The sequence below is a fragment of the Garra rufa genome, chromosome 12 (genome assembly GCF_049309525.1).
Source record: "Garra rufa chromosome 12, GarRuf1.0, whole genome shotgun sequence".
Lineage (NCBI taxonomy): Eukaryota > Metazoa > Chordata > Actinopteri > Cypriniformes > Cyprinidae > Garra > Garra rufa.
Genome location: NC_133372.1, coordinates 30,747,519 through 30,760,950, shown reverse-complemented (window position 1 = coordinate 30,760,950; position 13,432 = coordinate 30,747,519). Strand labels below are relative to the sequence as shown.

The 13,432-nt window shown below is 37.5% G+C and overlaps 1 protein-coding gene across 4 annotated transcripts in view; it reads left to right on the top strand.

The window, feature by feature from the left end:
- The window catches only part of opa1 (OPA1 mitochondrial dynamin like GTPase), a 42,257-nt gene extending 31,450 nt beyond the window's left edge, over window positions 1-10,807 (top strand). For 2 of the 4 annotated variants that reach the window (XM_073851219.1, XM_073851218.1), the window contains 2 exons: window positions 5,984-6,052; window positions 9,330-10,807. In XM_073851219.1, the coding sequence (XP_073707320.1) occupies window positions 5,984-6,048 (65 nt within the window). In that variant the 3' untranslated portion in view covers window positions 6,049-6,052; window positions 9,330-10,807. The remainder of the gene's footprint in view (window positions 1-5,983; window positions 6,053-9,329) is intronic. The other 2 variants (XM_073851221.1, XM_073851220.1) reach the window with 1 other exon arrangement.
- Window positions 10,808-13,432: the final 2,625 nt, after the last annotated feature.

Below are 13,432 nucleotides of genomic sequence, written 5' to 3'. Positions count from 1 at the left end.
TTTTCCTTTGCTATGAACAAAACTTCATGCAAAACTTGTAGATTACGCTACATCTTGCATCATCCGCTGGAACGCCACTTTCGCGTGAATATGCTTACAACAGTTAGCGGAAGCTCGCGATTATGGTTTATAAAGTTCAAAATATGGATCTTTTTCTTCAGAAGGCCTTTATTAAGCCCCCAGAGCCGTGTGGAGTACATATTATAATGGTTGGATGGACTTTATTAGACTTCAGAATCTCACCACCCATTCCACTGGCAATATAAAGCTTGAAAGATCCAGGACATTTTGTAATATAGCTCTGATTGTATTTGCCTGAAAAACCAAGTCATAACACCTAGGATGACTTGAGGATGAGTACATCATGTAGTCATTTTCATTTTTGGGTGAATTGTCCCTTTAAAGTAGTTCCAAACCTGTGAAAACAAGATATTTTGAAGAATACTTTGTTTTTGTTCTTATAATGAAAGTCGAAGTCCAAAACAACTTCGTACCCCATTGCATGGAGAAATGACACAACAATGTTTGGCAGAATATCTTCTTTTGTGTCCCAAAGAAAGGTTTGCACTTACATGAGGGTGTGTAAATGATGACAGAATTTTCATTTTTGAGTCAACTATCCCTGTAAGATGACCATCAGTGGTGTAAAGAACTATGGGTGGGATTGAGACCAACTGTGGCCACCTGCAATTTCAAATACATGGTCAAAGTTGGATCTTTCTGCTGACTGACATGCAGTTATGAGATCGTTCTTTTTCAGCATGGGTAACTTTTGGTCTCAAATGCTAATAGAGGGACGGTCGTCTATTGTCCGGTTGACTGTTTTCTGCCTGTTCCCCGTCTTGACTTGCCCCTGTCTTACCTGTGCCAAAGCCCTGTAATTAGATGCTTATTGGAGGCCAGGCTGGAGGGAGGCTGTGAAGGGGAGGTGAGGAGTTCAGCGTACACCTGGGTTGACGAGATGCTGTCTGCACAACCTTCATAAGCAAGAGTCTCTCACAAAGCCTAAGGGGAAAGTGAAGAGAAAAATCCCATTAGTTGCACTCAGATGTTGTTCAAAAGGTTCTGACTGTTGGGTATGTCGAGATGAATGCTACAAAAGTCTGTAGTTGTTGACGACTGTAAAGTCGTCATGAAATCATAACCAATACCAATCAGATGATAGTAATTTGAATGTTATGGACAATAACTAATAAATGGGTTTTAAATGTTATTAGAAGATATTTTGAGAAATGTCACATTTCTTTTTTTTTTTTTTAGTCCATACAGTGGTAGTCAACAGTGTTGGGGAAATGTACTTTTGGTAATGCATTACCTTTTGTACACCTCTTTTTTGTTTATATATACCTAAGCTGGGTTTGTACATTTAAAAGTAATGTGTTACTTTAGTAGTTACATAAAAAAGTAATCTGATTACATAACTCACCTTACTTGTCATGCATTACCCCTTATCGCTTGTAGTCAATGGGCTCTAATGTTGTTTGGTTCCCGATGTTCGGCAGAAGGTGACGTGAGGTTGAGTAATGATGACAAAATGTAAATTTTTGGGCTTGCCTTTTAATATCCATTTTGATTAATTAATTTTTTGAAAATTTATTGCTAAAAAAAAAAAAAGACTATATATGTGAGATTTGTTTGTCAAGAATGCCATTTTCGGCCAGTCATGCCAAAGTTATCTGGAAGATCAGCCGCCTAGTGGCTTACTAGTTGTCACTGCATTTTAGGATGTGATGGGGTAAGTGATTTAACATCAAAAAGATTACACATTCATCTTTAACTAGTTGTGCATGAGATTTCACACACTCAGATTAGCATAAGGTTTCTTAGGTAAGCTACCCTTGTGTTGAACCCTGAGGTTTTCACAGCAGAGATCCGGCAGTGGTTCCTCTCCTCCTTGTTGCCATATGTTTTAGAGATAACTCAAAAGAGCTGATTTGTGGGAACACTGTTTTCCGTGGTGTTGTGCTGCTGACATCCTATTTCATACATCACTTTTGTATCCTCAGTTTTCTGTGTTCACTCATAGTGAATGTTCAGACGCATGAAGTTTCATTAATGGGATAGTTCACCCAAAAATGAAAATTGTCTTTTTTTTTTTTTTTTTCTTCTATTTTTTTTGAGGGTTTTGTACCCCAATGACTTTCACTGAATACACAAAAACAGTTGAAATGTTGAAGAAAGAAAGTGTTTGGAATTGCATTTTTGTGTCTTTTTAGCTGCTTGAGAAGCTTTATCTCAGAGTTCTCTCTTACCAGTCAGGTTCACACCTGACGTGACACTGATTTTCTGTGAACCGTCTTCAGTCATCTTGTTTCCGGGAAGGCGCGGTGGGAAACGTGAGCTGCTGAAAAGGCTGTTGCCACATTTTAATTTCTTTGCCATTTTCCCTATTAACGGTCGTGCTACTTGATGGCAAATACCGAAGGCCACCATTTATATCAAAAGGGATTGAGTTTCTCTTCAGCTCCTTGCAGCTCCATCTCCTTGGCGGTATCCCGTGCCCTGACTCTCGCTTTTTTCCTGGTCCTTCTGTTCTCCACGGCCACACTGTTTCACAGTCTAATTACAGGTCAATTAAGGGCTTTCTCCAGCCTTCTGCCGCTCCGGCCCAGGAGGCTTAGAGGCCCGCAAGAGTGGGAGTGAAAGAGATATCATTTCATGTGGAGATCAGGCGAGAGCCCCTTTCAAAGAAGGGATTGAGGAGGAATCCTGAAAGAGAGAAAGCCACCCCACACCTCCCAAAAAAGGAGGCTACTGGGACAGGGGCCAGAGGATTATGGGAATATTCATGACCAGATAAAGAGAGGAGACCTATGAATGGATGTGTCCAAAAAGCTCATCTCTTAGGTAAACAGGGGTCTAAATGGAGTTTGGACCCTGTTCTCGGACTCACAGAAGCAGGGGAAGGAGCAGTTCTCTCTCCTGCGTCACATTTCCGAGGCGCTGAAAAGACCGTCTTGTTTTGGCCTTTTCTTAGCCGTCATTCTGCGTTCCTCCATGTGGAACAAACAGATGGCGACCAGAAATAAATATCTGTTTCTCGCAGTCTTTTCAGACACTTTAAGCCCATATACACACAAGTTCACATCATCCTTGGCTGTTCATTCTTTTTTTAAAACTTCATTGGCTTTAAACGTACACGTTTTTAGTTTGACGGTTTCCACGGACTTGCGGTTGGCCCACGCAGCATAGTAGCTTCCATCACGTCCTTTTGATTCATACCATGTTTTTGTGTCTGTATTTGAGTGTTACAAAGTGGTCTTGGTGTATTCTAAAGTATTTTTTAACAATAAAAAAACAACAAATTCAATTAACAAATAAACAAACTTTTAATATCTAACATTTTATAAATACCAAGAATGCACAATATATTGCAATTGCAAGTTTATATCTCACAATTGTGCAAAACAAAGTCAGAATTGAAACGTTTTTATATAGCGATTCTGACTTTGTTTGAGGGCAAAAAAGACTTGATATGTTCTCAGAATTGCCATATATCAGTTTCATGTTTAAAATTGTGAGATATAAACTTGCAATTCTGAGAAAAGTCACAATTTGCGAAATATAAACTTGCATTTTTGAGAAAAAGTCATAATTTGGAAGAGATAAACTTACAATTCTGACTATTTCTCAGAATTGTGTTTATGTCTCAGAATTGCGAGTTTCTCGAAATTCTGACTTTATAGCTTGCAATTGCAAGTTTATGTCTTACAATTCTGATAAAAAAGATAAAAACTTTTGCTTGCAATTGTGAGATATAAACTTGCAATTGCGAGTTATAAAGCCCAGTTTTGAGGGTTAAAAAAAAGACTTCATATGTTTTCAGAATTGCGATATATCAATTGTGTGTTATAAAGTCAGAACTAAGATATAAGCTCGCAATTCTGAGAAAAAGTCACAATTTGCAAGATTTTTTTTACTTTCTCAGAATTGCGAGTTTATTTGTCAGAATTGCAAGTTTGTCTCGAAATTCTGACTTTATAACTCGCAATTTCAAGTTTAAATCATGCAATTCTAGAAACATAAGTCAGATTTGCGAGTTTATATCACACAATTTTGACTTAATTTTGACTTTTGACTCCCAACTGTGAGTTTTTCTCACAATTCTGATAAAAAAAAAGTCAGAATAAACTTGCAATTCTAAGAAAGTCACAATTTGAAAGATTTTTTTTTACTTTATTTCTCAGAATTGCAAGTTTGTCTCGAAATTCTGACTTTATATTGCAAGTTTATATCATGCATTTCTAAAAAAAACTGAAGTCAAATTTGCGAGTTTATATTTTGACTTAATTTCTCAAAATGGTCAGTTTATATCTCAATTCTGACTTTAAAACTCCCAACTGCAAGTTTATGTATATGTAAACTGCAATATATCTTTTTATTTGTTATATAGTGGAAATGGGCAGAAATAGGCTTCCATAGATATTTGATATTTGGATTCTGATATTTGGATATTTAATTGTTTTTTAAATTATTTTTTTTAATTCTTGTTTTTCCTTTTTTAATATAAAGTATTTTGAAGTATTCTGTATAAATGTATATATTTTTTAAATGTATACAGTTTGATCAGGTATCCCCAAATTGTTCAGATGGATTGAATTTTATGAATCTTTTCCTGCTGCTATCCTGCATTTTTCAAAAAAGACCACGGGTGGCTTGAGTTTCATCTCCACACCTGCCGTGTCACAAGGCCCTTTCCAAAACGTAATGCCTGTTATTTTCGCTAACCTTCACCATTACTCTTTATGTCTAAGCCATGAGATTGCAAATGTATGTGTGTGTGCTGAAGGTGCTGAAGGCTCAGGTTTCCAGGCTTCAGGATATTCGTGAAAGTTTGTGTGTTTATACGTGTGAGCACGTGTGCGGTTGTGTGTGGGTCATAGTATTGTATTTCAGACCTTAGAGATGTCAGATGTCCACAAAGGCTGTCTTATTTCTTTCATCCTACACCTCTGAGGAGAATGGGGAATCCCCACACCACAAATACACCTAAAACGGCTGCACGAGCCTCAGATGACAGTATTCAGTTACAGCCACAAACTTGTAGCCCAGTGTCCACTTGAAAAGCCCAGTTAACCTGTTGTCACATGAGACTTTAGATTGTTTGTTCTCACACTATTAGGCCACAAATGGTCTTGCATGCGTACATAACATACACAATAGCTCTGTTCCAAAACCTAGTGAGCTGCCTTGCTGCCAACTGGTCATTGAAACTCAGAAGTGACCGATTTGGAAGTCACTTAGAAGCTTCTCAGCTACTCTCTCAATTGAGTTCAATGCATTTTTTAATCAAGACAAATTTAGACAAATTTTATCATTCAATTTCCATCATTGTAAAATGTCTGTCATTGTCTTTTTTAAATTTAGTGGAATATTTTAATTTTAAGTTATCAAATATTTTGCAAAATGTTAAAAAAAAATTAACTGAACACCTTGTTTTGAGATTAACCCATACCAAAAAAATAAACCTGAATTTCATATTTTAATGATTGTCATCTTCCAACTTTTTCATTACCTTTTCCCCACTCTTTCACATAGTTAAAAGTTGTCACCCATTCCCACTCCTCCATGACTCCCTGAAGGGGACAGGCTTTGAAGTAGCATGTGGAGGTGAGGAGGTGCAATAGAACACCACCTCTTCATCATCTGCTCCTCAAACGCACACACCTTTTGAGTGCTGAACTGTCAGTGGCCACCATCTGCTGTTCGGGTGTCAGAGAATGTACCCACAGTGGCACTTGACACGACTTGATACTTTATCTGCAGGAAAACCTAGAAATATCTGTATGCATATGAGTCCACTTGAAAGTGCATCTTTGGAATGATGTGGCCAGGTTAGGGGTTTTCCCAGCAGAAGCTTGAACTTGAGAAGCTTAGTGAATTCCATCAAGTTTAGCACAGAGGAGATGAAATGTAATTCGGTGCCATTGAAACGGCAGTGTTCTAGTATGTGATGTACTCACACTTGTGTTTCTCTTTACAGAAAAAGTACGTGAAATTCAGGAGAAACTTGAAGCTTTCATTGAAGCTCTTCACAAAGAGAAATAGAGCAGTAAGTGGTTTTATTTTTACTGCATGGTTAAAGAGAGAATTTGATAGAAATGCTTAAAGTATTAGTTCACTTCCAAGATGTTCATGTCTGTCTTTCTTCAGTTGAAAGAAATTTAAGTTTTTGAGGTAAACATTCCAGGATTTTTCTCCATATAGTGGACTTCACTGGGGATCAACAGGTTGAAGCTCCAAATTGTAGTTTCATTGCAGCTTCAAAGGTCCCAGCTGAAGAATAAGGGTCTTACCTAATTTATCTAAAATGGATATCCTTATATATACCACAAATGCTCATCTTTCACTAGATCTGCGATGCGCGTCTACTTTACACATTACGTTGGAAAGGTCACACTTTCTTAAGGTGCGTTCACACTGGACGCGACTTGCGCGAATAAAACGCACTATTCGCGCGTAGTTGAACGCTTGAACATTTGAGTTTACGCGCGCCATTTGCGCTGTAAAATTCGCGTCATTCGAGGGGAGGGGCTTCTGCCGCCTGGCCGCCAGTCTATTCGTTGCAAATTTCCATTTTTTCCTGCATACTTCCTCTGAATAAACACATTGACTAGTCAGCGGGAAATTAGTTTGAAAATACGGTGATATGCCGGCTTTAGCTAACTTGTAGTCTCAATATGCATAATGAGTAAAGAACTTTTTTTATAACTTGGCAGTTTCTCCGACCTCTTCACTCACTTTCTTCCAAGCAAGATCCTTTTTATTCCTGTTTCGATAAAAAAAGGATGTTGTATCGTACAACTTTGGGTGTCCGCACACAGCAACGATAATTTTCTGCTCCATCTTTGTTTTAAAAAATTCAGCCTCCGCTCACTGATCACGTCACTACTAGAGCGAGCTCCTGATTGGTTACCGCGGCGCGGAATTTCGCCAAAGTTCAGATTTTTCAACTCGCGCGGCAAACACTTAAAACGCTCAATGTGCGCCGCTTCATTCACGCGTTTCGCGCCACAGGATGGCTATCCGCGTCTTTGCATTGACTTAACATGTAAATCACTCGCGCTTGCCGCTTCATTCGCGTCCGGTGTGAACGCATCATTAGTTCTTTGTCTGTGTACTCCGGTTCAAAAAGGTAAGGTAGCTTCAAAATTTTCTAACATCGTTGTTTTACCTATTTTTTGTAAAGGCGTTTGACTTTCTTTGCACGTTTGCTTTGTAAACAGTGGGTCGGTACTTCTACCTAAGTCACACGCACATGATTATGTAATGCATGAGGTCGAGCTAGTGCAAAACAAGCATTTGTGGTTAAAAAGTAGGGATTTAACAATATTATCGAGATTGCAAAACTGTCTCAATATTATTGTGGTCACATTACGATATGAAACAATAGGTCTTCCAGGCAAAAAGTGTAGTTTTCAAAGCACCAACACAAAGCGCCACTTCATTGAGGCGATCAGCTCGTGATCCGGTGTTTTCCGCACCTCAGAACGGCTCTGTTCACAGTGAATGTATGCAGTGAACTCGTTTATTGCATGTACTGTGAGTTCAGGGCACGTTTGGGAAAGCAACGGCCACCAGTTATGCTTAATTTTCACAGCAGATGATTGCAGCATTTCACTAGACGCATTTATTTACCCTGTTTTCAATGAAGCTTTTCCTTAAATAAAAGTTCTACTGTTGTTTCCCTCAAAATAATTTAGAGAATAATAGAGTATAGAGTATGGGTAATTTTACTGCAGTCCAAATTTAAAATATTTAGTGTATAAATTAGAAAAGGAGTATTGTAGTGTAAAGCAAAAATAATATACTTATGAAATATTCATTTTCATTTATTTTGCAGTGCAGTTGTTTTGCAATATATGGCTATTATTGTCGTCATTGTTGTTGTTATTATTATTATATTCTAATTTGTTTGGCTTCCTAAAACACCAGTGTGAATGTAATTTAGACTGAGACAGTATATCACAAATAAAAAAAAGTCGCTGACTTTTTTCTGACTCAGGTTTTTCTTAAAGAACATGGGTTGGAGCTCTCAAAGTGCATTAAATAATATAACTTAACTTTAAGATGTAATACATTTTCAGTTTTTTCCAATTCTTCGTTTATTTATTTATTTTTCAATATTGCAATAAATATCGTATCATAGACTTCATATAGCATTATTATCGTAATGTGACATTTTGATATCATTAAATTAAAAAAGTATTTTAATTTATATATATATATATTTTTTAGAAAATGACACATTGTTTCACTAAATAAGACCCTTATTCCTTGTGTAGAGCCCTTTGAAGCAGCATTAAAACCGCAATTTGCACCTTCAACCCGTTGGCCTCCATTGAAGTCCAGTTTTTATATTTTAAAATTACTTTTCTCAATAACTTTGTGAAAATATAAAAATAAGGCTCCCAAAGTAACACATTCAGTCGATAACAAATTATGTTTTATGAGGAAAACATTTCAGGATTTCTTTCCATACAGTGGACTTCAATGGTGCCTGTGAGTTTGAACTTCCAAAATGCAGTTTAAATGCAGCTTCAAAGGGCTGTAAACAATCCCAGCCGAGAAAGAAGGGTCTTATCTAGCGAAACGATCGGTCATTTACTAATCAACTTGACAATTTATATACTTTTTAACCTCAAATGCTCATCTTGTCTAGCTCTGCGTAAACTCTGTGTATTCCAGTTCAAGACAGGGTATGTCAAAAAACTCCCATCTCATTTTCTCCTCCATCTTCAAAATCGTCCTACATTGCCGCAGAAGTGCCAACCCAGTGTTTACAAAGTGAACATGCAAAGAAGATCAAACGCCCCTAACAAAAAAGGTAAAACAGCGATGTAGGATGATTTTAAAGTTGGAGAAGAAAATGATATGGGATTTTTTCGACCTACCCTAACTGTTTTGAACCGGAATACACAGAGTTGACACAGAGCTAGACAAGACAAGCACTTGAGGTTAAAAAGTATATAAATTGTATTTCTTTTCACTAGATAAGACCCTTCTTTCTTGGCTAGGATTGTTTAGAGCCATTTGAAGCTGCTTTTAAACTGCATTTTGGAAGTTCAAACTCGCGGGCACCATAGAAGTCCACTATATGGAGAGAAATCCTGAAATGTTTTCCTCAAAAAACATAATTTCTTTATAGAAGAAAGAAAGACATTAACATCTTGGATGACAAGTGGGAGAGTGAATTATCTGTAAATTTGTTCTGGAAGTGAACAACTTCTTTAACTTAAAAAAAAAAGTTAATGTTTTTTTATTATTATTTTTTTTAATGCTTTTTTTCATGATTTGAGAAATAATTCTTATTTTTTCTTTTCTTTCAGGATCATCTTGTTTCTGGACAGTCATGCCCTTACAGTGAAAATGCACTGATTAAATGCGACATCATTTTTGCTCTTTGCCCTTCGTAAATGACTTTCTTCCCAACTTCTCGTCTTCTCTGTTTTTAACATATCCTGCTTTAGCTTTCAATCTTCTCACACACAAGCACACATGCGCACTCCCACCTTTAAAACAGTGAAAGTAAGCAAAGTGAGCTGGAGTCCCTTTACGTTTGCTGCATATTTAATCACTGTTGAAGAACAAGCACTTATTCAACTAGAGAATGGTACGTGTCAGAGTGCCATGCTTTATTCTTTCTTCCTCCAGTGCTTAAAAACCTCCAATGTGTTCACCAGACATGTTCTACAAGAAACCAGTCAGACAGACATGCACATACATCATCTCCCAATCCCTCGTTCCCAATAAAATACTTTGTCCGGGTCTCTTTCCCCTGACTTCCTTTATTAATTAGGGTGAAGTTTATGGAGAAGCCAAATGGTAAAATGCATCTGTTATTGATTGGCCTTGCTATAAAAATAGAGAAAATGTTCAAAAATCACCAGTTGCCGCCTTCATTCATCTAACTTATGAAATATTCACAATTGGTGAAGTCACAGTTACAACTATATGTCTTAACATCTTACCAGTAGACTACCATCTAAATCCTTTGTAATTATTTTGTAAAATCTGCTATGGATATATGCAGTTGTTTGAACAGTTGATCTCATCTGCACATCATTTGCTCATAGTCACACTTCGCTTAGTGTAATATATTCAAGAAATAGCTATGAGGCTTATAGATGCAGAACATTTCTTTATAAGGAGACCAGATCTGCTCACACGGGTGGATGAAAATACATTGGCATATCCTGTTTGTTACTCTGGCCCTACATACCATTTCCTCTCACTTTGTTTTGCTTTATTTTACGACTGTTTACTTTGAGAGATCCGAATGGTTCTGATTTTCATCAGTCATCTTCAGCTGTAGTGCACTTTTAGTTCTTTGCTTGGACATTTTATATTTCGCACCCTAGAATTTTTGTGGTCTGATTGGGTTTTATATAAAATCCACATTAATGTCCTGATAATTTTGAGTGTAAGGGACACCACACCTTTGTTCCTGGTTGCTCTTAAATGTAAATGGGTAAATATACATGTACTTGTAAAGTCTCTAGAATAAGTTCATTGAAATCATGGATCTGTTGTCACAACCGGAAAATATCGGAGTGCGGTGCTTGTAACAGAATATCTGTCGGCTGATTTAAGAATGTTTCCGCATTTTGTTGTAGATTGTAATGTTTGCATGTTGTACCCCATAAGATGTGGTTTATTTATTAAATTGGTGTTAAAAAAGGAGTAATAAAAGTGACTTTAAATGTATGTTAAATAGTGGGTGGATGTTGACAATGTCCAGCGTGTGCGTGAAATTCACTTGCTGTTAATTTGACACTTGCTAGTAAACTTTTCGACAGATACAGTACATGTTTTTACACTGGTTTTGTTTCACTTAATAATTGGAAAACGTCTTTTGAAAGAGTCAGTTTGACCCTGGCCTCATCGATTATGCATTTTGCAAGTTTTATGCATAAATATACAGGCTAACCAGAATAAACAAATTTCTGTAAAAATGCTGTAATTAAGAAAGACTTAAAATCTCCAGCTCAAAAAGCCTTTGTGCTCAACAGGTGCATTGCCCAACAGTAGTGCCAGCTACTAGGGCTGGGTTTTGAGACAAATTTCACCATTGGATTTGATTCTGATTCACAAGCTTGCGATTCAATATTATTTTGGATATATATCAGCTACAGTACATGCCAAATTATCTCAGGTAAAAAAAAAAAAAAAAATCAACTAATGCTTGTAAAATACATATTCAGTTGGCACTACATTACTATAATAGCCTATTGAAAGTTAATATGAATTAATAGATTTGTATACAAATGTTTAAATAACTCAAGTTTTTATAATAATAATAAAGCTACAATTACATAATTATATTTCTACTCCAGTTCGTTGTTTTTTTTTATATAAACATATACAGTGGGTACGGAAAGTATTCAGAACCCCTTAAATGTTTCACTCTTTGTTATATTGCAGCCATTTGCTGAAATCATTTAAGTTCATTTTTTTCCTCTTTAATGTACACACAGCACCCCATATTGACAGAAAAACGCAGAATTGTTGACATTTTTGCAGATTTATTAAAAAAGAAAAACTGAAATATCACATGGTCCTAAGTATTCAGACCCTTTGCTCAGTATTTAGTAGAAGCACCCTTTTGATCTAATACAGCCATGAGTCTTTTTGGGAAAGATGCAACAAGTTTTTCACACCTGGATTTGGGGATCCTCTGCCATTCCTCCTTGCAGATCCTCTCCAGTTCTGTCAGGTTGGATGGTAAACCGTTGGTGGACAGCCATTTTTAGGTCTCTCCAGAGATGCTCAATTGGGTTTAAGTCAGGGCTCTGGCTGGGCCATTCAAGGACAGTCACCGAGTTTTTGTGAAGCCACTCCTTCGTTCTTTTAGCTGTGTGCTTAGGGTCATTGTCTTGTTGGAAGGTAAACCTTCGGCCCAGTCTGAGGTCCTGAGAACTCTGGAGAAGGTTTTCGTCCAGGATATCCCTGTACTTGGCCGCATTCATCTTTCCCTCGATTGCAACCAGTCGTCCTGTCCCTGCAGCTGAAAAACACCCCCACAGCATGATGCTGCCACCACCATGCTTCACTGTTGGGACTGTATTGGACAGGTGATGAGCAGTGCCTTGTTTTCTCCACACATACCGTTTAGAATTAAGGCCAAAAAGTTCTATCTTGGTCTCATCAGACCAGAGAATCTTATTTCTCACCATCTTCAGCAAACTCCATGCAGGCTTTCATGTGTCTTGCACTGAGGAGAGGCTTCCGTCAGGCCACTCTGCCATGAAGCCCCGACTGCAGTGATGGTTGACTTTCTACAACTTTCTCCCATCTCCCGACTGCATCTCTGGAGCTCAGCCACAGTGATCTTTGGGTTCTTCTTTACCTCTCTCACCAAGGCTCTTCTCCCACGATAGCTCAGTTTGGCCGGACGGCCAGCTCTAGGAAGGGTTCTGGTCGTCCCAAACGTCTTCCATTTAAGGATTATGGAGGCCACTGTGCTCTTAGGAACCTTAAGTGCAGTAGAATTTTTTTTTGTAACCTTGGCCAGATCTGTGCCTTGCCACAATTCTGTCTCTGAGCTCTTCAGGCAGTTCCTTTGACCTCATGATTCTCATTTGCTCTGACATGCACTGTGAGCTGTAAGGTCTTATATAGACAGGTGTGTGGCTTTCCTAATCAAGTCCAATCAGTATAATCAAACACAGCTGGACTCAAATGAAGGTGTAGAACCATCTCAAGGATGATCAGAAGAAATGGACAGCACCTGAGTTAAATATATGAGTGTCACAGCAAAGGGTCTGAATACTTAGGACCATGTGATATTTCAGTTTTTCTTTTTTAATAAATCTGCAAAAATGTCAACAATTCTGTGTTTTCTGTCAATATGGGGTGCTGTGTGTACATTAATGAGGAAAAAAATGAACTTAAATGATTTCAGCAAATGGCTGCAATATAACAAAGAGTGAAACATTTAAGGGGGTCTGAATACTTTCCGTACCCACTGTAATGCTGGCTGTCATGAAAACTTGACGTATTTATTGAAACAAAAGCCTTGGTGAAAAAAACAGCATATGCTGGTCAGGTATTTTTGATGCTGGGATATGTTTTGATGCTGGTTTAAACTGGTCCTTAGCTGTTTATGCTGGTAAAAAGTACAATAAATATGTGATAAGGCGCATATACTTAGATATTTAGCGAAATGCTCCTCTCTAGAGTTAATTTTTCTACCTGACTAAGTATAACCAAGTACGTTTTTTTTTTTTTTTTCTGAGGTAATGTGACGTTACCTGACATTGTTTACAAGTGGTTATATTGACGTCTTTCCGCGGCTGAAACACCGAATGAGCAATTACATGAGACAATGCGGATTTCGGTAAGATTGTACTCTTTCTTTTAACATGTCTTCGGATATTTATTCATATTTGTTGTGTAATTGTTATTAAAGCGGATGAACTTGAACGAGGCG